We start from the raw sequence: 20,348 nt of genomic DNA, 5'->3' as shown, positions 1-20,348 counted from the left end.
GTGACCCCATGACTTCGATTTTAGCATCATTCCGGCGTCATCTAGAGCGCAAAACAAGAACATAAATAGCAAAACTACCCCAACTTGTCCAGACCATACCTCTATGTCGAGTTCGCAATTTTAATGCGAATGTGGAAAGCAATTCTCGCTTAACGATGTACGACGAGCACCAGTTCTGCTCCCAATGTGAGCGATTCTATGATACCGAGGAGTTGATGGATAGTCATGTTGGAACCAATCATTCCTGGTGTTGCGGACACTGCAACACGAAATTTTTGACTCGCGAGAAACTCACCACTCACCAAAGAAATAAGCGGCATTGCTATTGTGCCAAATGTGATCAGCTTTTTGCCAATACACACGCCCTAAATCAGCATGTCTCAAAATCTCCTAACCACCCCAAAACTTATTATAATTGCTGTGACTGTGATCGCAAATTTAAGTCCGAGTTATCATTGCAGCAACATCTCACAGGCAAAAACCACCACGCCTGCGACCGAAACAAGAAGCAGAAAAAGCAAATCCGCTGCAAAAAACGTGGTCTCACTTCTGCAAACCCGCTCGAAGTCGAGGACCATCGAACATCCGGTATGTAAAGTACTCATCGGAATAAAATAAATTGCATACACGAAAAGTGCAAGAAGAGATTCAAAGGTCTTTCGGGGTTGATAGGCCATCTTGAGCACGGCAGATGCGCTTCTGGAATAACCCGACAAAAGATCAACTCGTTGATTCTAAAGCATAATATAGACGGATTGATCATCGACATACCTGCTAGTGATTCTGCACCAAGTGATACAGAGGATGGGTCAAGCACAACGTGGGATGCCATTGCGACCCCTGGTACAGGATCTACGTTTTCTGTAGACCCTGAGGAGTGGGATGGCAGGGGTGCAATCGTTGCTGCAAGCCCTCGGTCGTCGATCTCATATACGATTTCAGAAGAGGCTGCAACTCCTACCCCCGATATTGGAGCTGATGTATCTTCAACTGATGTAACGACTCTCGTAACTGTTTGTGCCCTATCAAACGGGCGGCCGTTTACCAGCAGATCGGCTCTGCAGGACCACATTTCGTCTACAGTCCATGAAAAGCGCATCTTTCACTGCCCGAAATCTTTGGACTCTGGGAAACGTGGCGCGAAGACGGGGTCATTTGCTACGCTTAGTGCGCTACTCAGTCATTTAGAAGCCGGGGTTTGTCAAGGCGGAATTGATACATTTTGCGAAACGGTCAAGTATCTTAACATGACATTAAGAGATATTGGCTTAGAAGAGGAATTGCTAAAGCAATACTATAATTTGTGAATTATAGGTTGCTAAAGACACTTTGGGGTTTTACTGTCTCAACTATTTGCTTATAGCGTCAACTGGTAGTAGATCAAAACCACAAAAATCACAGCAACTTTTTTTTATTGATACCTCGCCTCATGTAAGGTTTCTGAGTTTAGATATGAAATTTTTATATCTTTTAATTCCTTACTATCTTATTCTTTAGCTATTTAAATAGTTATTGTATAATTATTAACTATAAAGTTTAATAATATCTTATTGATAATTTTTCTTGGATATCTTTATAATATATTTTTAATCTTTTATAATAATTTCAATATAAAAAGATAAACTTTTTCTTTTTCAGAATTACCTAATATAGGTCTCAAACGATTGGGTATTGGGTGGTTTAAAAATCATAGGCTGAAACGCATCGCGCGCGCGTGAGGGGTTTTTGGGCGGCAACTTTCGCTGGCTCTCCCGGTGTCTAAAAATAAATAGACGAAGCGAGCCAGCTTCAAGATACTGTCTTTCCCAGCCTCTTCCATGTCAATCTTTACATCGCACATCAAACCTTTGCAATGGATCAACTACCTGCTGAACTATTATACAATATTGCAGACTTCCTTAGGCCTGCTGGGAGACGAGGTTATGCAGGTTATGAACGTGGTCTTGATATTCTTAACTTGATGAAAACCTGCAGTGGCATTTATGGCGTCTTGCTTGATTATTGGTACCGAGCTTTGTTTGTACAACATGGTTCAGAGTATTGCTTTCGACGTGCTGCACTTAAGCGTTCCGGGAGAGCATTAGACCTCATATACGACAAAGGCGGTGACCATTTCCCTATTTCCAATGACGAATTGTACGAATGGCTAGAATTCTGTGTTGAATTCGGTGGATATGAGCCTTTTCTGTGGTTACGGGACAGGAACAACGAAGTGCAGATCGATGTCGTCAAGGGCAAAAAATGTAGCCTTCTGTACACTGCTCTACGTGCAAAAAATCAAGAGATCATGTACCATTTACTGAACGAGGCGGATGAAGACGAGATTCATACCAGACAACAGAAAACAGACGACACCTTGTTAACTGCTGCTGTCAAACGCGATAACAACAAAGACACAATTCGCTATTTCTTGCGACGTGGGTTAGGAATGTTGCAACAAGCTCGTGGCAAGACAGCTTTGGACATTGCGATTGAAGTGAATTCCCTAAATGCCATGGAGGTATTCATACAGCATGATGGCAAAATGGTGAACCGGATCTTACAGACAGGCTCGGGTTATGAGTCGGCTCTGGAGACTGTTTTTAGAAGAGATCCATATGCGACAGTTAGAGATACATCTCAATTCAACATCTTTCAGCTCGCACTGATGATCTTTGACAACGCCCCGCATGAGAATCTTGTGGACAACGGTTTTCAAAAGGATGTCTGGGGAAAAGCAGTTTTGATGCGCGCCATAGCTACCTTGCATTGGCAAGTTGCTACACTGGTGGCCAAACACGGAATGGGTATAGAATACAATCCTTCTATACTTACTACCGTTATGCTTCGTCTCATCGACGATCCCAAGAAGCACAAACAGCACTATGGAAACAGGACAGTCAACGTGCTGCTGGAGAAAGGTGTTTGTATCGATTTTGGATTTATCAACGGGATCACCTTGCTCCATCTCCCCAGCCCAATCGAGGTCGCGAGGGATCTCATTGAGCACGGCTTTGATGTGAATGCGAGGACTCAAGATCATGGCTGGACCCCCCTTCACACGGCTGTGTTGTCGGATGACTTCGATATGGTCAGTATGCTTCTTACACAGAAGGCTGATATCGATTCTTGCAATAACACCGATCACAAAACGCCTTTGATGTGCGCTATATTGAAAAAAAACTCCAATTGTATCATGCTATTACTTGAAAGCGGTGCCCGTACTGATATTACAGACAGTGAAGGAAAAACACCCCTGATGGTTGCTTTGGACGCCAAGTATACTTCCGGATCGCGTCTTCTTTACCCATACGTAAGGAGACAGTCAAGGAAAAACGCAAAGAAAAAGTGAATTTTATATTTCATTTTCTCTTTGAGGAAATAATCCGTTCGTACTGTGAAGTTGACTCGTTTCCATGTCAGTTTTACATGTAAGCCTGTCGCATTAATGATAGGGCTACTAGCTCCACCTTTCAAGATATGTGTATATAGTATGATAAGAAGATATACTATGTTAACTAGTGCGATTGACGGCATTGAATGTTTAAATCTCAATTTAAGGAAGCTACATATAAATTACATATAAGCTACATAGAGACATCAAGATTGAAGACACGTAAAAAATGGGCTATCATGTCTACTTATCATCCTTCAGCTAGTCGTCTTAGTGGTTTCTCCCTGATACTTCGTTGATTCTGACACAAAAAGAGTAAATAGTCCACTGTAAAGCTTCAATCCGCCAACTTCAACAATTTGGTGAAAAAATCGATGTCCATATTCCTCACAGCAATTCTTCTCGTTTCAGTTCTGGCTTCGACTGCCAGAAACGCAGTACTCTCGTATTCCGAGAGCCCTATATGATATTAAAACGATCGAGTCATGGTAAACAGCTAAGTCAGGGAACAGTCAATTATACATATACTTCTATTACTAATTAATAATGAAACCTTGATTCACATGTAAACCATTTTATAGTATAGAATCTAAATCTAGCTCTAAGTGCTCATAGTCACGTGAATAGAAAACACGATATATTCAACAATAGCTCATCCAAAAACAAAGCTTAGACTCAAGGCTCCAAGGGAGGGCGGCTAGCAGACAGGTTGCACTGTCTGAATAGTCTGACTTCATCCTTGTCAAATGCACCTACAACAGAATGGAGTACCCCGTGGTTGTTAAACAACACCAGGTCACCCTCCTCCCAATCGTGAGCATAGACAAACTCGGGGCTTATACCGGGCCGCTGGAGACGGTACACGATGTTCCGGACTTCCTCCAGATCGTCGATTACACTCCCATCCTTAAGGTGGATGCGTCGGATTGCAGACGGATGAATCTGGAGAGCTAGCTGGCCTGTAACTGTATTCTTCCACAACATAGGGAAGACTTTGATCTTGGCCGGATCAATGGGCGGAAGCTCAGAATCATTGAGTTCCAGTTTCTCGGAATGCAAACCTAGGCCGGTCGAGAGAGCGCGAGCTTTGCTCATCCAAATGTATGGGTGGGCAGCGTACTCGATCTTGCTTGTGCGCACAAACTCCTTATCCTCCTGGGAAAGGTGATCGTACATCTGGTATCCACTGACAAACACAGTCGTGCCGAGAGAAACGTCCAATTCATTTCCAGTGCCGTCGTCGTACCGGACAGTCTGTCTCCGCTTCGACGGCAAAGAAACTGCCAGCAATGTAGTGACCAAAGGAGGATCGAGATCGTACAACGCCGCGTCAATGTGCCATCGATAGTAGCGAGTGAAGTCTAGATCTTCTGCGTCCGGGATAGTATCACGATGGAATGTCCGGTGGTGTGGATGACGAAGAGTAAAGTTTTCAAGACCTTCGTACTCCTTCACAAACCCATTTCCAATGATTTGGACTTGGGGTTGGTGGGGGACGGTCTTTAGGTCCGGATGCAGAATGCTGCGCTTGGCGTCAAGTGTCTTGCCGTGGCCGTATGCCGTTGAGGAAGGGTCGAAGCGACGTGTAAGCTCATATTGGGATTTTGCAGAAACATCCGGCTTGGACTTTATCACGACAACACTTGTACGGTAGAGTGTGTCGTAGACAAGTTGGAAATCGGCATCTACGCGACAGAGTTAGTAACGGTGGTCCTCAAGATAAAACGTTGTGAGAAAGTCTTACCCCAGGAGGTTACCGATCCACGGAGTGCTCCCTTGACATCCAAAGCCCATCATCGTCACACACTGGCAATTTGACACTCACCAGACAAGTTTTCCACATCAAGGCCGGTAATGACAGAGCCGAAATTGATGGCAGACCCTTTCGGGGGCGAGAGAGGTTGAACGGTTGGCGCGACCATGACTTGCGACTTCAAAAACTGTACTACTGTTTACTGTTTCCGATTCACTGTTGTGATTCTGCGTAGGAGAGAAAAACAGAGAGAGAGAAAGATAACAAGTGAGGGGCAATAAGGAGTCTTTTATAGGCAGCCCACGAACGGAAAGCGCCGATCGGAGGTTCGCGATGAGAGATAAGATAAGGCATGATATCACAATGACACAATTTAATCACGCCTGCCGGCGTCCGATGATACAGATGGTTATGGCGATAAGTGCTGTCACGTCCTCGAAAAACGATTGACTGTAGGGAAAGTACCTGAAGCTAGTTGTGATGCGATTTGAAGTGCGTGTTTTGCCTGCTCTCCAAATCCGCCAATCACATGTCGCCATGGGTGGTATTGCCCCACACGGATGCCCCCGGCGTTTGATTGGCCAGCATCTTCCCCGGATCACGTGCCAAGCGATTCTCTCCGCGCTTTCACAAACCAACAGATCGTCCTAACTTCGACTTGGACCAGGCTAAACAGAACTTGGCTCGATGTCGTCCGCGGTAGACATTTCGCGCTTTTCAACATTGTCACCCCAAAGCCAGCCCTGGCGAGAATTCGACCGGTAGCGTGGGTGGTATGGATAGCGCACAGCTCGGTAGTCAACATCAGCAGTCGCACCAGCCACGTGCTCCCACGAAGCAGGCTGCCTGTACTTTGTGCCACAGCAAGAAGTTGAAGTGCAATCGAAGTCCCGGCCAGACTCGCTGCGAAAGATGCATTCAGTACAGCGCCGAATGTATCGTCCCGAACCACCCTGTTGGGCGACAGAAAGGCGTCAAAAAGTATGACCACCCCCCGCACTAGGTGCATGCGCGAGGGGAATATAGAGGACTGGCTAACACCGCACACAGCAAGAGAAAAGGCGTCGACAAAGCATTGCACCAAATTGAAGAGGCAATTAAAAAGTCCAGAATTAGCCGCAATGGCGACCCTGGAAGTGATGTGTCCAAGGTTATTTCCAACTTGCAGCATCTTCTGGACAAAGCACAGCGGCAGACTGTTGATCGCAGTTTCCTGAGCGAACAAACTCCGGTTGCGGACTATGAAAAAGAGACCATGGATTATTCGGATTCTAGTCTATCGCAGAGTAATGCCAATAACACGACTAGTTCGAATCCCGAAGACAGTCTCGCGCTGGACGATGCAGAGAACCCACTGCAATTGCTCGCCCGCGCGTCGGATCTCCAACTACTTCCGCCTTCAGGACAGAATAATGCGAGCTCACCGCTGCCCTTATCATCCTCGGGTGCGACAACGTACTCGAGCCATTCATCACGGGCGACAGACTCGTTCTTTGTTCCGATCAAGGCGAGTCTCGACGTGGGTCCGGATCTTGACCCAGTGGACCTTGGACTAGTGACCTTTGAAGAAGCGTCGATGCTTTTTAATTTGTAAGGTTGTGAATTCAAATTGCTGAACATCAGCTAATCAACAATATAGTTTTCATGAACATTTATCTCACACACGATGGGGATTTGACCCTGTCATTCATACGGCAGGATTTGTTCGCGCACAGTCAGCGTTTTTGTTCACCTCGGTTCTCTCTGCATCTGCGTTGTTTATGTCAACTACAGCAGCGCTGTCCAAACGACTATCATCCCATGTCAAACTCCTAGCACAAAACGTGATCGCGCGGCGCCATCGATCTGTTGAAATTGTGCTTGCTTTCATGGCAAACGTGCCTTGGATGGCGCCGGGGAAACGGCTTGGCGATGACGATACATGCTTATACATTTCTATGGCCTTGAATATTGCATTGGACCTATCTTTAAATAAATTCACGACATTTTTCCACACAGATGACGGAAAGAAGTTTGCGCGGGCTGATTGTCTTGATGCCCGACGTGCACTGCTCATGGATGGGTTTGAAGATGTAGACTCGAAATCAGAATGGGGTCGAAGATTATTGCGGCGCAGAGAACGGGCGTGGATTGCACTCTTTGTGGTTGAGAGAGGGTACTTTACTTCCCCCAAGTGTTACATTCTTTTCGCATCATACTAAATTCATCGAAATAGGGTTTGTCTTGCCCGTGGACGGAGTTACTCCGTGCCTATCACGGCTCTTCTCGAGAATTGCGATCGGTGGCACATGTTTGATAGAGACATTGCTGACAAGAGAGATGGGCAAATGAATTCGATGGCTGTTTTGCGCCGGGATCTGGTATGTTGTTCTACGGGATTAGTTTGTGTTGCCTCTGACGGTATAAAGGATGAGCTTTTCAGAAAGGTCAGATATACGTGCGACAACTACCGCACTACGGACAACGGCTTGGAAGTAGCACAATCGTGAGTCATTGACACGTTGGGCGAGTATGCTTACTAACAAGATAGGATACAATCTATGATTGAAAGCTTTTATGATGTCTGGTATGCCACCTGGGCACGGTCAATTGGGGAAGAATGTAGGAGACCACTTCCTTTTTACGTGGTCTGTTATACTAACCATAAATAGCTCACTCTCTTCCTCCGTATGTCGAAATCCTGGTGACGCATACTCGGCTGTCCACCTACAGCGGCGTAATCAACCATCCAACTGCCCCTATTGAAGTCAAACAATTCTTTCACGCCGAAGCTCTCTCATCTGCTCTGAACGTGATGCGAGCTGCCATACAGGGCGAATCGCGACTCAAGTCCATGCCAAATAACACCGTAATCATGATTGCGTTTGCAGCCTGCTCGGCGTTGAGTCTTAGCTTGGCTGGCAGACCGGGCAAAAAGAATAGAAATAATAACCGACTGGCACCCAGCGTTTTGAATCTTATCAAAGAGACGGCCGATGTGCTAGAACGGATCGGGGCGACACCGAGTCATCGCAATGGTGCGTCTGTGTTGTATGGCCGGTTTATGCGGGACCTCGTGGGTCGTGCATATAATTATTCTTCCGAAGATCGCTATCAGCACCCGAGACCCGCATATTCATTTACTTCCCCATTCTCTTCGGAGCACATTAACAGCGGGAATAGCAATATTAACAACAAATATAATCCCGCTGAATCTATGGCGCCTACTACGGTGCCATACGCCTCACATCACCCTCACATCACGTCTTCGACGCAACCAGCAGCGTTGGCAATCCCCGACACACTTCAGTTCTCTTCCATGTCGGGCGATCAGATTATCGACGCAGTGAATAACGCTGGTCTGTCTCTGGGTGAATCCTTGCCAGATCACCAGGGGTTCCCATTAAACGAGATGATGCCGTGGGATTGGTTTAACTATGCAGATATTGAGTTTGGCCATATGGGATAATAATTTCTTACTGTATATATTTTAGGTTTAAAGCACATGCGTACTAGTTGAATATTTTTGTTTGTTTTTGGAGAAAGTCGGAGATGGACCGATAGCAGTAGTCCGGCGGCCAGAAGTGGTGCCGGGCAATGTCGTCACGCCGGAGCGAAAATAACAGCCGAGGGTTTTCGCCAGGAACCCCGACACTACTTTGTTTTTTCTTCCGCTTTTTTTTATTTACTACAAGATCGTGTTTTCTATCCAATCGAATTCTGTATATACACAGCAAAAAAGAGAAATGGCAACGCGTGTTGCTTCCAGAAAGGCCATCGGCCCTGCCCTGTGGGCATCCCGATCGCATCTGTTGACAGCAACACGGATTACCGCTGCACTACCTCAGAAGAAGGCGCTTCTATCACCATCGATCCAACGGAAATACACCACCACCAGACCGCTATGCTCACAACCGCTGGCACCAAAGATCGTTCGCGGCGAGTCGAAATTGTTTGCTTCTGCGGACGAAGCTGTTGCCGATCTGAAGTCGGGCTCGACGGTTCTATCAGCTGGGTTTGGGCTTTGCGGCGTCGCGGAAACGCTGATCCAGGCGATTTCTCGTCGAAGCGGGGACTTGCACTCCTTGACAGCGGTCTCTAATAACGCAGGCGTCGCCAATGTCGGTGGTCTGGCTTTACTGGCCGACGCGGGGCAGATCTCACGATTGATCATTTCGTTTCTGGGTAACAACAAAACGCTGGAGAAAAACTATCTTGCCGGGAAAATCGCTATCGAGCTATGCCCGCAGGGCACAATTGCCGAGCGTGTTCGTGCTGGGGGTGCTGGGATTCCGGCCTTTTATACACCGACTGGAGTGTCGACTTTGTTGCAAGAGGGACAGATTCCCGTGCGATTGAGCGGGGAGAAAGACGGTGTGATTGAATACGGGAAACAACGGGAGGTTCGGGAGTTCAAGGGACGAAAGTTCCTCATGGAAGAGGCCATTACAGGAGATGTTGCTATCATAAGGGCGTGGAAGGCCGATGAGACTGGTAACTGTGTTTTCAGGTTTGTTGCCATCTGTATTAGATTTACTTGTTCGTCACTAATTGCTTTTTTTTATTTTTTCACTAGGTATACAACAAAAGCCTTTGGCCCGATTATGGCAAAAGCAGCTACCTTGACGATTGTTGAGGCTGAAGAGATTGTTCCCGTGGGATCGATTGACCCGAACGACGTCGATCTGCCAGGCATTTTTGTCGACCGAATCGTCCCAGCGACGGCCGAAAAGCACGTTGAGATTAAGAAATTACGAAAGCCGGAAAGCGCCAGCACTTCAAAAGCGGAGTCTCCCGAGGTGGTGTCTAGGAACAGGATTGCCAAGCGTGCGGCCAAAGAGCTCAAGAAGGGATACTATGTCAACCTAGGCGTCGGCATTCCCACCTTGGCGCCTTCCTACTTGCCCAAGGGACATACAGTATGGGTACAGAGTGAGAATGGCATTTTGGGCATGGGAGATTATCCAACTGCAGACGAGGTTGACCCGTACGTTCTCCTGAATCTGCTGTTCCGGAATAGTCCTAACCGAATCTACAGTGACATTATCAACGCCGGAAAAGAAACGGTCACACTCGTCCCCGGAGCCTCGACATTTGACAGCTCCGAATCGTTTGGGATGATCCGTGGCGGCCACGTCGATGTGTCTATTTTGGGAGTAGGTGTCAACATGCTATAGTATACCTGTGTGTATGTGTATTAACGAGTTCCCAGGCCCTTCAAGTCGCTGCCAATGGCGACCTCGCCAACTACATGATCCCCGGAAAGGTCTTCAAAGGCATGGGCGGTGCAATGGATCTTGTCTCGAATCCGAGCAACACGAAAATCGTGGTCGCGACGAGCCACGTCGCTAAAGATGGCACGTCCAAGGTTGTACAAACGTGCAGCCTGCCGCTGACGGGGGCAAACTGCGTCAGTACTATCATCACAGACCTGGTAGGTCATTCTTCTATCGTCTCTTCTGTTGTGTCCGCATTTTGATACTGACAACGGCAGTGTGTGTTTGAGGTCGACCGCGTGCACGGCGAGCTGACGCTGACGGAGCTGGCGCCGGGCGTGGAGGTGGCAGAGATCCGGGCGAAGACGGACGCGGACTTTCACATTGCGGAGGATTTGAAGGCGATGGAGTAGATATAACTGTATGATCATGTGTGTATCTTGGGGACAAATCTGTATATAGTGCTCGGCGCCCAGAAACAAGACCGGTGCATTGCAACCAATCACAGTGATCAGCCGGCCCTAATCCCATGTTGTCTAGTTTCGGGCGCTCCCAGCCAATCAGACGCAGTGTCTGTCTCCACAGTCATATAAACAGCGGCTCGGGGCCCAGTTTTCGCGCCGACCCCGAGATAGCGCCAAGCAGCCAAGCTTGCCTCCCCCGGATCACCACCTCCACCACAGCCTGACAAGCTCCTTTGTTTCCCCATCCGCGGTCTGGCCTCTTCTCCCCGCATTTATCCAAGCCAGAATTCTATATTGCTCGGCGCGCCCCCCAACACTGTGACCACAGTCCTGCGTTGATGCCGACAGCTGCTCGCCGACTGACCTCAACGCGCTCATCGACAATATGACCGCCTCTATCGAAAAAATCCCGACCCCGGAGGACACGTTCGAAACTGCCCCTACTCGCGAGGCCATTGCTCAGCACGAGGGCACCGCGGTGGTCCGGCGTATTCTGTGGAAGCTCGATATTCAGTTCGTCTTTTCTTTTCTTACTTGTCGTCCAATGTCGGAATTGAGGGTTTCCTAACCGAGGCGCATCAGGATCCTGCCATTACTCGCATTGATCTTTCTGTGCTCGTTTCTTGATCGCACAAATGTCGGAAACGCGAAAATTATCGGCCTTGAAGCTGACACGGGCATTAATGATAATGAATACGACATCGGGCTGGCCGTGTTCTACCTGTTTTACGTCTGCAGGTATGCTCCCTTTGTCTCTTCAGGTGTACAACAGAGATAAAACAACTGACAACACGACAGTGAAGTGCCGAGCAACCTAGTGCTCAAAAAGGCGTCTCCGAAACTATGGCTGCCATTCTTGACAATTGTATGGGGCATCATCACCATGTGCTTAGGCTTTATTCACAACTTTGGGAGTTTCGTCGCCGTTCGCGCCTTGTTGGGTATTGCCGAAGGTGGCCTTCTGCCGGGAATGGTATGTCTTTCCACCACTTGTAACGACCGGATGTTTTTTTTTTTTTTTTTTTTTTTTTTGACAACAGGAGTAGGTTCTATACCTATCGTCGTTTTATAGACGTTCTGACCTCGCCATCCGAATTGGTCTATTTTATACCGCGGCTTCACTGTCTGGCGCTTTCGGTGGCCTGTTGGCACGCGGACTCGTTGAGATTGGACCTAGGGGAGGTCTTGAAGGATGGAGATGGATCTTTATCATCGAGGGGCTGCTGGTATTATCTTCCCTGAATATTACTGGCCCGTTCTAACTTTCATCAAGACCGTTGTTTGTGGCCTGATTGCTGGTTACGGCCTGCCCAACAGTATTGGAACAGCCCGATATCTATCGCCCCAAGAACGTGAAATTGCCAACGATAGACTCCTCCTTGACAAGCCCTCTCTAGGCGATGGTACCAAGTAAGTTTTCACCTTGATGCTTTATTTTATTTTTTGCACTAGAAGCTGACAATCCAAGCTCTGAAAATGAAACTCTCCTGTGGTCTGAAGTCGCCCGAGGCTTGCTCGACATTAGCATGTGGCTCACCGCAATCGCATACTTTGGTATTCTGGCGGGCCTATATTCATTTGGTCTCTTTTTGCCCACGATTATCCAGGGCCTGGGCATTGTTAAAACTCCCAATGAGGTTCAACTATGGTCTGTCATTCCGTATGCAGTGGCCACTGTTTGTACAGGTTTGTTCTCGCTTTTCAATTTTTAGATGCGAAATGTATACTAACAGTTTATCAGTATTCATTGCCTTCGTGTCTGACCGTCTCCGCCTACGTGGTGTCATCATGCTTTTCAGTCTCCCCATCGCCATCATCGGCTACGCTGTCATTGGCAACGTATCCAACCCGCACGTCCAGTACGGAATGACCTTTCTCATGGCCGTGGGAATGTACGCGAGCGTGCCGTGTATTCTCGTCTGGAATTCAAACAACTCGGCCGGCCATTACAAACGCGCCACGACATCGGGCATGCAGCTTGCCATTGCCAACTGCGGTGGCTTCGTGTCCACTTTTATTTATCCGTCGAAAGACGGGCCGCAATTTCATCGCGGGCACTCTGTCGTTCTCGGGTTGTTGTGCTTTTCTTGGTTATTGTATGTTACTTGCTTTCCCTATGCCTGACTTGCTGTTTACTGACATTCCTTGCAGAATCCTGTGCAATGTGCTTTATTGCCGCAAAGTCAACAAGGACAAGGCCAGCGGGAAATATAACAAATACGCTGGCTATAACGACGACAGAGACCCGCAATTCATCTTCATCTTATAGAAAGCAGTTTTGACAGATATAAACATACATACGTGTGCGTATTTATCTGCTATTTATTTCGGGTCATAATATATTTGAGAGATTGGGATTGGAAGTGCATTGATATAGTTGGCAGTTATATGTTAGCTATTTTAGGACATTGAATTTTTAATAAGGTTTAGCAACTTCAACATGAAATAGTACAATGTATAACAGCACATGTGCACTTGAGGACGTCTGGAAATAGAATAATGTTAGCACCCGTGATAAACCGTAATCAATTGGTTGAGAAATTGGCTGCCCAGGAAAGACTTTTGGTCTTCAATGTTGTGGTGCAGCTGTCAACAGATATTCAGAGGCAGTTGTTTCAATCTTCTAGCACGTAGCAAACTATTCTATTTGAACACATTTAAAGTACATGTATATGTCCATGCAACTCGGAGAGTTTCCGTGTTGCCAGTTGCTATACCAAAATAGCTGTATATTATTTTAGATTGATAGATTTCATGTAAAAGTTTCCTAGATAGACGCGTTGCAAACTCCAGTTGTTAAAGTACCAGCTTGTGTAATGCAAACTAGTTTAGTGTTAGGGTTATATGCAAACGGTATACATCGACCAAATTTAATGTTGCAGTGGCCAATACATGTATAACATTGAACATATAAAGTACAGTGTTCAAGCCCAAAAATACCAATATCCAACATAATTGGCCATCTGAATATCGAGTGTGTATGACACGAGTCTTTAGTATTTACAGTCATGCCTATTGGCACGCGCGCACTGACTCGGTCACCGTTGACGTTGAAACGTAAAATCTACACATACTAAGTCGATCCGGTTTAGAGTCCAGGGGATATAATGAATTGATTAGTTTCTAGAAAAGTATCTAGCTATAAATACAGATAGATGAGCCATGAGTAGACCCCATGGTTAGAAGTTAAAGCACGCTGTATATATATGAAAAGCCAAACCCGCAGTACGCCCACAGCCCAAACAGATTTATCAAGTACTATAAGCAGAGGCAACAACATCGACTTAGGGGGGTTTTCCGGATTTCCACGTACGGAGAACCTTGGTCATACTAAGACTATACTCTATACTAACGCATACGTAAGCCCCCTCTTGAAGTTCTTGGGAATAGATATACTCAAACTCTGGCCAATCGGTGGAACTAATACCTACTCCCAAGGCGACCCAAGTATCATTCTCCCTGTCGGACTTTAAAACGGGAACCCCCAGTGAATCTGGCGGTGTTAGTGGCGTAATGTGTCCCGTATCTTCCACCAGCCAAACAGTAACAGACATTTTAGCAATGGGCTTGGTGAAACCCGGAATGGGCGTGCCCTCATGCGCAATATGTAGGATCAAAAAGAGACAGTTGTTGTGGCCCAGGACATCACTGATACTTCCGTACCGCATTTCAGCCAGCTCAACGGTAGCGCTGCGATGTTCGTCCCTCGCCTCTCCCAGTGGGTTTAGATCGACGCTGTGATACTCTTCGATATTTTTTAAGACTCTCAGAGAGCCCATTTCATCGGCATTTCTGTCCCATGCCTTGCTAGTCCTCAACCAATCCCAAGTACCTTTTGATAGACCGGATGTGAGGATCAAAGGCGGCCTGAGTTTCCACAATTTAGTTAGTAATTCTTAAAACTCCTGCTGATATACAAAGAGAGTGAGTATTTGGTATTTTACCAAGGCGTCTTACAATGGATCTCTCGCCGGCTGTTTGCCTTTGTCGGCCTTTTTGGACTTCTTGCTACAAGGGAAGCGCATGATGAGTGGATTTTCTGCTTTATAGCAAGATGTATAAATTGATATCGATACGAAGAGACTTTCGTACTTGTAGTATATGCAAAGAACATACTTGAGTAGTGGCAGAAGTAAAAGACGAGGGGCCTGTCATAATTTGGTTTTAACAGTGAGCCAGAGCTACGAGTCGACTTCAATAATGACTATGTGTAACTCTGCGTTTCTGCCGTCTGACGCATTCCTCATTGACATATGTGTAAGATGGCAGTTATATTTACTGAAAAGCGTCGTCGAGTCACCGACATCAAGGTCCTGAGTCACTAAAATCGGATTTTCTTTCTTAATTTTTTTACGCACGTTTAACAATACAAGAGCAGTTGATACGGGAGTTACGCTAATATGCACTTTGGCGTTCTTTTACTGTGTAGATTTCATAGGGCTAAGAAAATGAAAAGGAAGTTGATTGACTCCTAATTATTCTATTCTCTAAAGTTTGCCTGGAAAAAAGCAAATAGGAGTACAAAATGCCGCACCCCCTCAGAATTTACCACTCTGAACGTCCTGAGGTCCAATTACAGTGCTGATGCAATGCCTTGGAGTTTTTCAATCTCACAATCAAAAACTCCTTATCTTCAAGACTTTTGTCTATCCAAGGGTAAAGGAGGATCTCGTTATCAATCTCTTCATGCATACCCAACAGCACATAAGTGTCGGTCTCTATCTCCGCAATAGAGTGAACCACGACAGGAAGGAAGCGACTGACAATTTCCTGGGCACCTTCACTCCCACCGCAAGACACCACAACACCCTGGAATAGTGCATGTCCGCCGATTTGACTTTTACCCTTTGGCTCCTTTGCGTGTCTTACGATGAGCCACACAGAAGGCTTTGAGGCGGCAAGACCGCCGATAACCCCGTAACGTAAGTCCTCGAGGTGCATATGAGGGTTGTTTGGAAGGATTTCATCGTCACCCCCTAAGGAATTATCTTTCAGGCAAAGTTCCGTATGTTTGAACGGCTCCTGGAAGTTTTTTACTCTCTCGAGTTTCTGCACCTCGGTGGCATTCGCTCCCCAGTTGTCGGCACCCTCCAGAATTTTCCAGATGTCCGAGGACAAACCGGCGGACAGGTCAGGCTGTTCGCTGGACATGGTGTGTTGGTTCGTATTGTTGATTGAAATGTATTTGAGGAACAAATTGTATCTGTAGTAGATGTGGAAAGCCTACTTATACCCCCAGGGAAAGCCTTGACCGAGTCGTTATCTATTACAGTCATAGTTTCGTGAGCAGGAGATGATGTGTCATATGCAATGCGAACAGTCAGACCGAGAGACATTGATGTGTAGTCCGGCTCATCTAATATTTAGATGGCCCTTTAGACAGAGGCGTTTTCTGTCTACCGCCATTAATCGTATGTATAGCGTTTTATAAACGAACAGCCGCCCAAACTATGTTGACAGCGAGGTTTATTAGTCGAAATGGTGTGTTTGGATTTGACTGGGTTATGCCCTGTATAAATACTTTGTCCGCTTGATCAGATGCATCATCATCCATGCACTGAGTCACAAAGACCAACCAGAAAGCTGTATCACTTTGTGCAACGTTTTCCTAGTATTCAGACGGGCTCTTTCCAAAACAAGAGAGTCTATTAACTATTCATGACTATTCATGGTCATAGACCCCTAACCTTTATTACGGTTGCCAGCATTTGTGAATCATAATTGTCCTCCGTTGTTGGGCAACGAGAGAGGCGGTGTCACCGCAGTCCTAGTGTTGTCTGTAGATTAGATGACTTGTAGTCTGTAGGTTTCGTTCGTACTACCACCAAAGGTATACCTATGTAAGTGGGCCATTTTTCATGGCATATGTATTTGTGTATGTGTAGGTATATGTACGTATAGACAGCATCAACCAGGTGATGGACTGAAGAGAAGAAATTGCTGTGAAAAGGGGTTGTAACACGAGGCGAGTAGTCAGACATGTAACACTAGCATCCGAACCATAGTACAATTGAAACAAGTATTAGAAATGGTGAGTATTGGATGGATATATAACGGAGGGTTAATATTCCAATACGTTCTAGAGATTCGTACATATTTTGTTTTAATGAGTCCTCAAAGATTAGAAATTCGACTTGACTTTAGCCCGGACACCTTTGGACTCCCATTTAGCATATGGCACTAAATAAGCATGTTCCATCTCCACGTCCGATATGTCCGTGTTGTACAGCTCGAAATCAAACCGGCTAAAGATGGTCGCAATGGCAATATAAAGCTCGGCTTGAGCAAGGCTACAGCTGTCAGCGATATAGACCACCACTTGATCATAAGATATAAACTTACTTCAAACCCATACACATTCGCGATCCTTTTCCAAAAGGAACAAAGTACCGGTCCAGGTTAGTGTTATTTATCCACCGTTCTGGCTTGAATTCCCGCGGGCTAGGGAAGATATCCTCATTCATCAGAATGTCCACACTGGTCGAGGAAACGGGTGTATTCCGCGGAATCACCCACTCGCCATACGTCAGCTCCGTGTCAGGCAAAAGGCGTGGGTTTCGAGTGACGACACCGTGGGCTAGGCGAATTCCTTCCCGGACACAGCCATGCAGATATGGGATCTTTTCGAGTGCGTGCCAGTCGGCATTGAGAATATCAGCACCTGCATTCTGTAGCTCTTGTCGCAGCTTAGAGGCAATGGCGGAGTTGTTGATTACATGGAAACCGGCCACACTCAGCGCCCATGAGGTGGTAATCAGCCCGGCTGCTATGATAAGCTGGGCTTCATCTCCCAACCGTGCATCGGACTTTTCCTCTTCTGGTAGGTCACTGTTGAGTAGCTCGTGGAAAATGGTCGGATGATCGACCTTTGCATATCGATTATTTAGCCCACTTCGGATTTCCCCAACTCGACGACCAAGGTCCTGTTCGTTATTAGACTGGTGTTTTTTTTTTTTTTTTCCACGGGTAGGAAACATGCATACCTTGCGCAGGCCGACAACTGGAAGTAGTCGCGGCTCCATCTTAATGACCAGCCAATCTGGCAGGGAGTCGAGAATAGGAAAGACGATGGGGAAATGCAAGGCAAAGTGCCCAGTGGTGTAGATGGCAACTAGGGCCTCGTGCAGAGTATCTTGAAAGTCGGGCGAGTCCAATTGGTCGTAGGATTTGGCGAATGCATACTCGGTGATGACATCGGTGGTCAGGGCCATAAAGGCACGGCTAAGCGGGAGCACACGTCCATCGGAAGCATAGTCGGCCAGCGTTTGGGATAGTTTGTCCACCTTGGCTCGGATGACTGGTTGGAAGTCGACGATACGTTTGGCAGAGAAAAACGGACTCAGCGGCTTGCGGCGCAATTGATGCAGTTCATGCTCGATGGTGGAAAAGCTATCACTTGCATAGCCAAATCGGCCGGAGAAATAAGCATATTTGTTGCGACGGCCGTCACGCGCGTACAACGCCTCGAAAAAGTCCGGGTCGTCGACATGCAATTCAGTGGGCGTAATTCGGATGATTGGGCCTAGAGCGAGGCGTGAGCATTGTGATTTCGGCCAATTTTTGGTCAGATTTTTTGTCCAATTTTGAGTGAACACGCGGGCGACCCACCGTAGCGTTTATGCAGGCGCTGAAGATGGGCCGTAAAGCGGCCCTGCAGAATGACATCGTAGTAAAATTCGTACCAATTGCTCAGCGCGGCCAGCTTAGGGCCAGGGAATTTGGCCAGCGGACTGAGAATCAATCGCGAGACGACAAGATAGGCAACATACAGCCCTGTAGCAGCTCCGACAAGGGCGATTGTGCTGACCATGATGGTTTTCAGGTAGTCGATAACGGCGCCTAGCGATGGGGCTGATCCGCCGTGCTGGGTTTAAAGAACCTGGTGTGGAGACGCCCGTGACAAATCTTCTCGTCTGCCTCAACGAGAATATGCAGGAGGGCGCTTCTCTCGGGTCTGACAGGCGAGACCTTTGGCGAGGCCTGCGATGTGTCGATGAGATCAAAGCCATGATATGATACCGGCGAGTTGTGGAGTCGCACTAGGAAGGAACAGGAACGAAGGTTGGCGGCCTGAGGCGCCGAACCACGTGGTCCGCGGCGCAGCCATCGGGCCTGCGCTTCTTTTCCCTGCCATCACCTGCCAAACCTCTCTTGCTTCCTTGCTTACTTCGCCTTCATGTCTCGCATGCTACTACACTCTCACCATGTGCTACTCCGAACTTACTATCCAGCCGGATGAACGCCTAGGCGATGTCGACTCGTCGTACGGCGATGACAGTGACAGCGAGTCGCAAACGACTTCATTGAAATCCTCCGTGACCAACTATGTCTACGAGAACGGCCGCCGATACCATGCCTTCCGCCAGGGCTCATACTGGTATGTACCGTTGTGAATGTCTTGGGCCTTTCCCCCCCCTCCTTCTGACATGGAGTACGCACTAGGGGCCCCAACGATGACCTGGCCTGCGACAACCTCGACTTGTTCCACCATCTTTTCACCCTCACACTCAACGGCAACCTCTTCCTGGCGCCAATCTCACACCCCAACCGCGTACTCGACTTAGGCACAGGAACCGGCCTCTGGGCGATAGACTTTGCGGACATGTTTCCTGCATCATCTGTTATCGCAACCGATCTCTCACCCGTCCAGCCGACGTTAATCCCGCCCAATCTCGAGTTCCAGGTTGACGACTTTTGTCTCCCATGGACCTTTACTAAGGAAAGCTTCGACTTTATCCATGCCCGGTCGATTTACGGCTGCGTTGCCGATATCCCCGCCTTGTACGACCAAGTGATGCAACACCTGACCCCCGGTGGTTGGTTCGAGCAGGCCGAAATTAGCGTTGTGCCGCACTCAGAAGATGGAAGTATTGCAGGAACCTCGCTTGAACAATGGGGTCCACTCGCCCTGGAATGCGGCGTCAAGTTTGGCAAGTCATTCAGTGTTGCCGAGGACACGGGCAAATTATTCCAGGATGCCGGTTTTCAAAACATCACCTACCGCACGTTCAAGTGGCCGATCGGCCCGTGGCCTAAGGATAAACGGTACAAGGAGATCGGCATGTATAACCGAATCGGATGGGAAGAGGGACTAGAGGGCTGGGCTATGTTTCTCTTCACTAAGTTTTTGGGGGTAAGTAGTCAACTCCACATACGAACACCTGGTTGCTAATGTGTATTTCCTTGCTTCTAGTGGTCACCAGAGGAAGTTCAGGTCTTGCTCGCCAAGATTCGGTTAAATCTGCGGGACAGAGCGATACATGGGTATCAATACATGTAAGTCATGGATACTCCGATAGCTGATGGTATGCTTATTTTTCCTGTAGCTCGATATGTTATGGCCAGAAGCCGATGCAATGAGTTTATGATCTGCGTTTATTTTATATGATTCAATTGTACATATTTACGTTTACGTTGTTTTACGTTCAACTGATAGAACGCACACAACGGGCTCAACGATCGATGACCTGATGATAGTTTATTCACTGCCACTATAATTACTATACGCATAAAAAAGCCTCGCAGATGTAAAGTGACTGGTTGTCAACTGGTGTAGTTCATTT

At 47.2% G+C, this 20,348-nt stretch overlaps 9 protein-coding genes across 9 annotated transcripts; 5 read left to right on the top strand and 4 right to left on the bottom strand.

Annotated features, from left to right (window-relative positions):
- Nucleotides 1-375: 375 nt before the first annotated feature.
- On the top strand, nt 376-1,307 carry TRUGW13939_04713 (uncharacterized protein; the record flags this gene model as incomplete). Its single annotated transcript, XM_035487880.1, has 2 exons — nt 376-588; nt 636-1,307. The coding sequence occupies 2 exons, from the start codon at nt 376-378 to the stop codon at nt 1,305-1,307; spliced, it is 885 nt and encodes a 294-aa protein (XP_035343773.1).
- A 545-nt stretch (nt 1,308-1,852) lies between these two features.
- TRUGW13939_04712 (uncharacterized protein) lies at nt 1,853-3,331 on the top strand (the record flags this gene model as incomplete). Its single annotated transcript, XM_035487879.1, has 1 exon — nt 1,853-3,331. The coding sequence occupies one exon, from the start codon at nt 1,853-1,855 to the stop codon at nt 3,329-3,331; it is 1,479 nt and encodes a 492-aa protein (XP_035343772.1).
- A 717-nt stretch (nt 3,332-4,048) lies between these two features.
- Nucleotides 4,049-5,295, bottom strand: TRUGW13939_04711 (uncharacterized protein; the record flags this gene model as incomplete). The annotated part of the gene is made up of 2 exons (XM_035487878.1): nt 4,049-5,058; nt 5,199-5,295. The coding sequence occupies 2 exons, from the start codon at nt 5,293-5,295 to the stop codon at nt 4,049-4,051; spliced, it is 1,107 nt and encodes a 368-aa protein (XP_035343771.1).
- A 360-nt stretch (nt 5,296-5,655) lies between these two features.
- On the top strand, nt 5,656-10,734 carry TRUGW13939_04710 (uncharacterized protein; the record flags this gene model as incomplete). Its single annotated transcript, XM_035487877.1, has 13 exons — nt 5,656-5,670; nt 5,830-6,107; nt 6,177-6,716; nt 6,766-7,281; nt 7,342-7,486; nt 7,535-7,611; nt 7,657-7,727; nt 7,778-8,451; nt 8,840-9,615; nt 9,682-10,092; nt 10,144-10,261; nt 10,318-10,539; nt 10,600-10,734. The coding sequence occupies 13 exons, from the start codon at nt 5,656-5,658 to the stop codon at nt 10,732-10,734; spliced, it is 3,978 nt and encodes a 1,325-aa protein (XP_035343770.1).
- A 436-nt stretch (nt 10,735-11,170) lies between these two features.
- On the top strand, nt 11,171-13,054 carry TRUGW13939_04709 (uncharacterized protein; the record flags this gene model as incomplete). The annotated part of the gene is made up of 8 exons (XM_035487876.1): nt 11,171-11,298; nt 11,368-11,523; nt 11,584-11,758; nt 11,832-12,011; nt 12,059-12,195; nt 12,254-12,471; nt 12,527-12,881; nt 12,937-13,054. The coding sequence occupies 8 exons, from the start codon at nt 11,171-11,173 to the stop codon at nt 13,052-13,054; spliced, it is 1,467 nt and encodes a 488-aa protein (XP_035343769.1).
- A 1,015-nt stretch (nt 13,055-14,069) lies between these two features.
- On the bottom strand, nt 14,070-14,810 carry TRUGW13939_04708 (uncharacterized protein; the record flags this gene model as incomplete). The annotated part of the gene is made up of 2 exons (XM_035487875.1): nt 14,070-14,652; nt 14,743-14,810. The coding sequence occupies 2 exons, from the start codon at nt 14,808-14,810 to the stop codon at nt 14,070-14,072; spliced, it is 651 nt and encodes a 216-aa protein (XP_035343768.1).
- A 520-nt stretch (nt 14,811-15,330) lies between these two features.
- Nucleotides 15,331-15,936, bottom strand: TRUGW13939_04707 (uncharacterized protein; the record flags this gene model as incomplete). The annotated part of the gene is made up of 1 exon (XM_035487874.1): nt 15,331-15,936. One exon carries the CDS (start codon nt 15,934-15,936, stop codon nt 15,331-15,333), a length of 606 nt encoding a protein of 201 aa, XP_035343767.1.
- A 970-nt stretch (nt 15,937-16,906) lies between these two features.
- TRUGW13939_04706 (uncharacterized protein) lies at nt 16,907-18,595 on the bottom strand (the record flags this gene model as incomplete). Its single annotated transcript, XM_035487873.1, has 4 exons — nt 16,907-17,075; nt 17,128-17,708; nt 17,769-18,307; nt 18,394-18,595. The coding sequence occupies 4 exons, from the start codon at nt 18,593-18,595 to the stop codon at nt 16,907-16,909; spliced, it is 1,491 nt and encodes a 496-aa protein (XP_035343766.1).
- A 394-nt stretch (nt 18,596-18,989) lies between these two features.
- TRUGW13939_04705 (uncharacterized protein) lies at nt 18,990-20,145 on the top strand (the record flags this gene model as incomplete). Its single annotated transcript, XM_035487872.1, has 4 exons — nt 18,990-19,162; nt 19,228-19,918; nt 19,979-20,061; nt 20,112-20,145. The coding sequence occupies 4 exons, from the start codon at nt 18,990-18,992 to the stop codon at nt 20,143-20,145; spliced, it is 981 nt and encodes a 326-aa protein (XP_035343765.1).
- Nucleotides 20,146-20,348: the final 203 nt, after the last annotated feature.

This window comes from Talaromyces rugulosus, chromosome II (assembly GCF_013368755.1).
Source record: "Talaromyces rugulosus chromosome II, complete sequence".
Lineage (NCBI taxonomy): Eukaryota > Fungi > Ascomycota > Eurotiomycetes > Eurotiales > Trichocomaceae > Talaromyces > Talaromyces rugulosus.
Note: the sequence above shows the minus strand (reverse complement) of the source record. Positions and strands in the feature narration are given on the sequence as shown.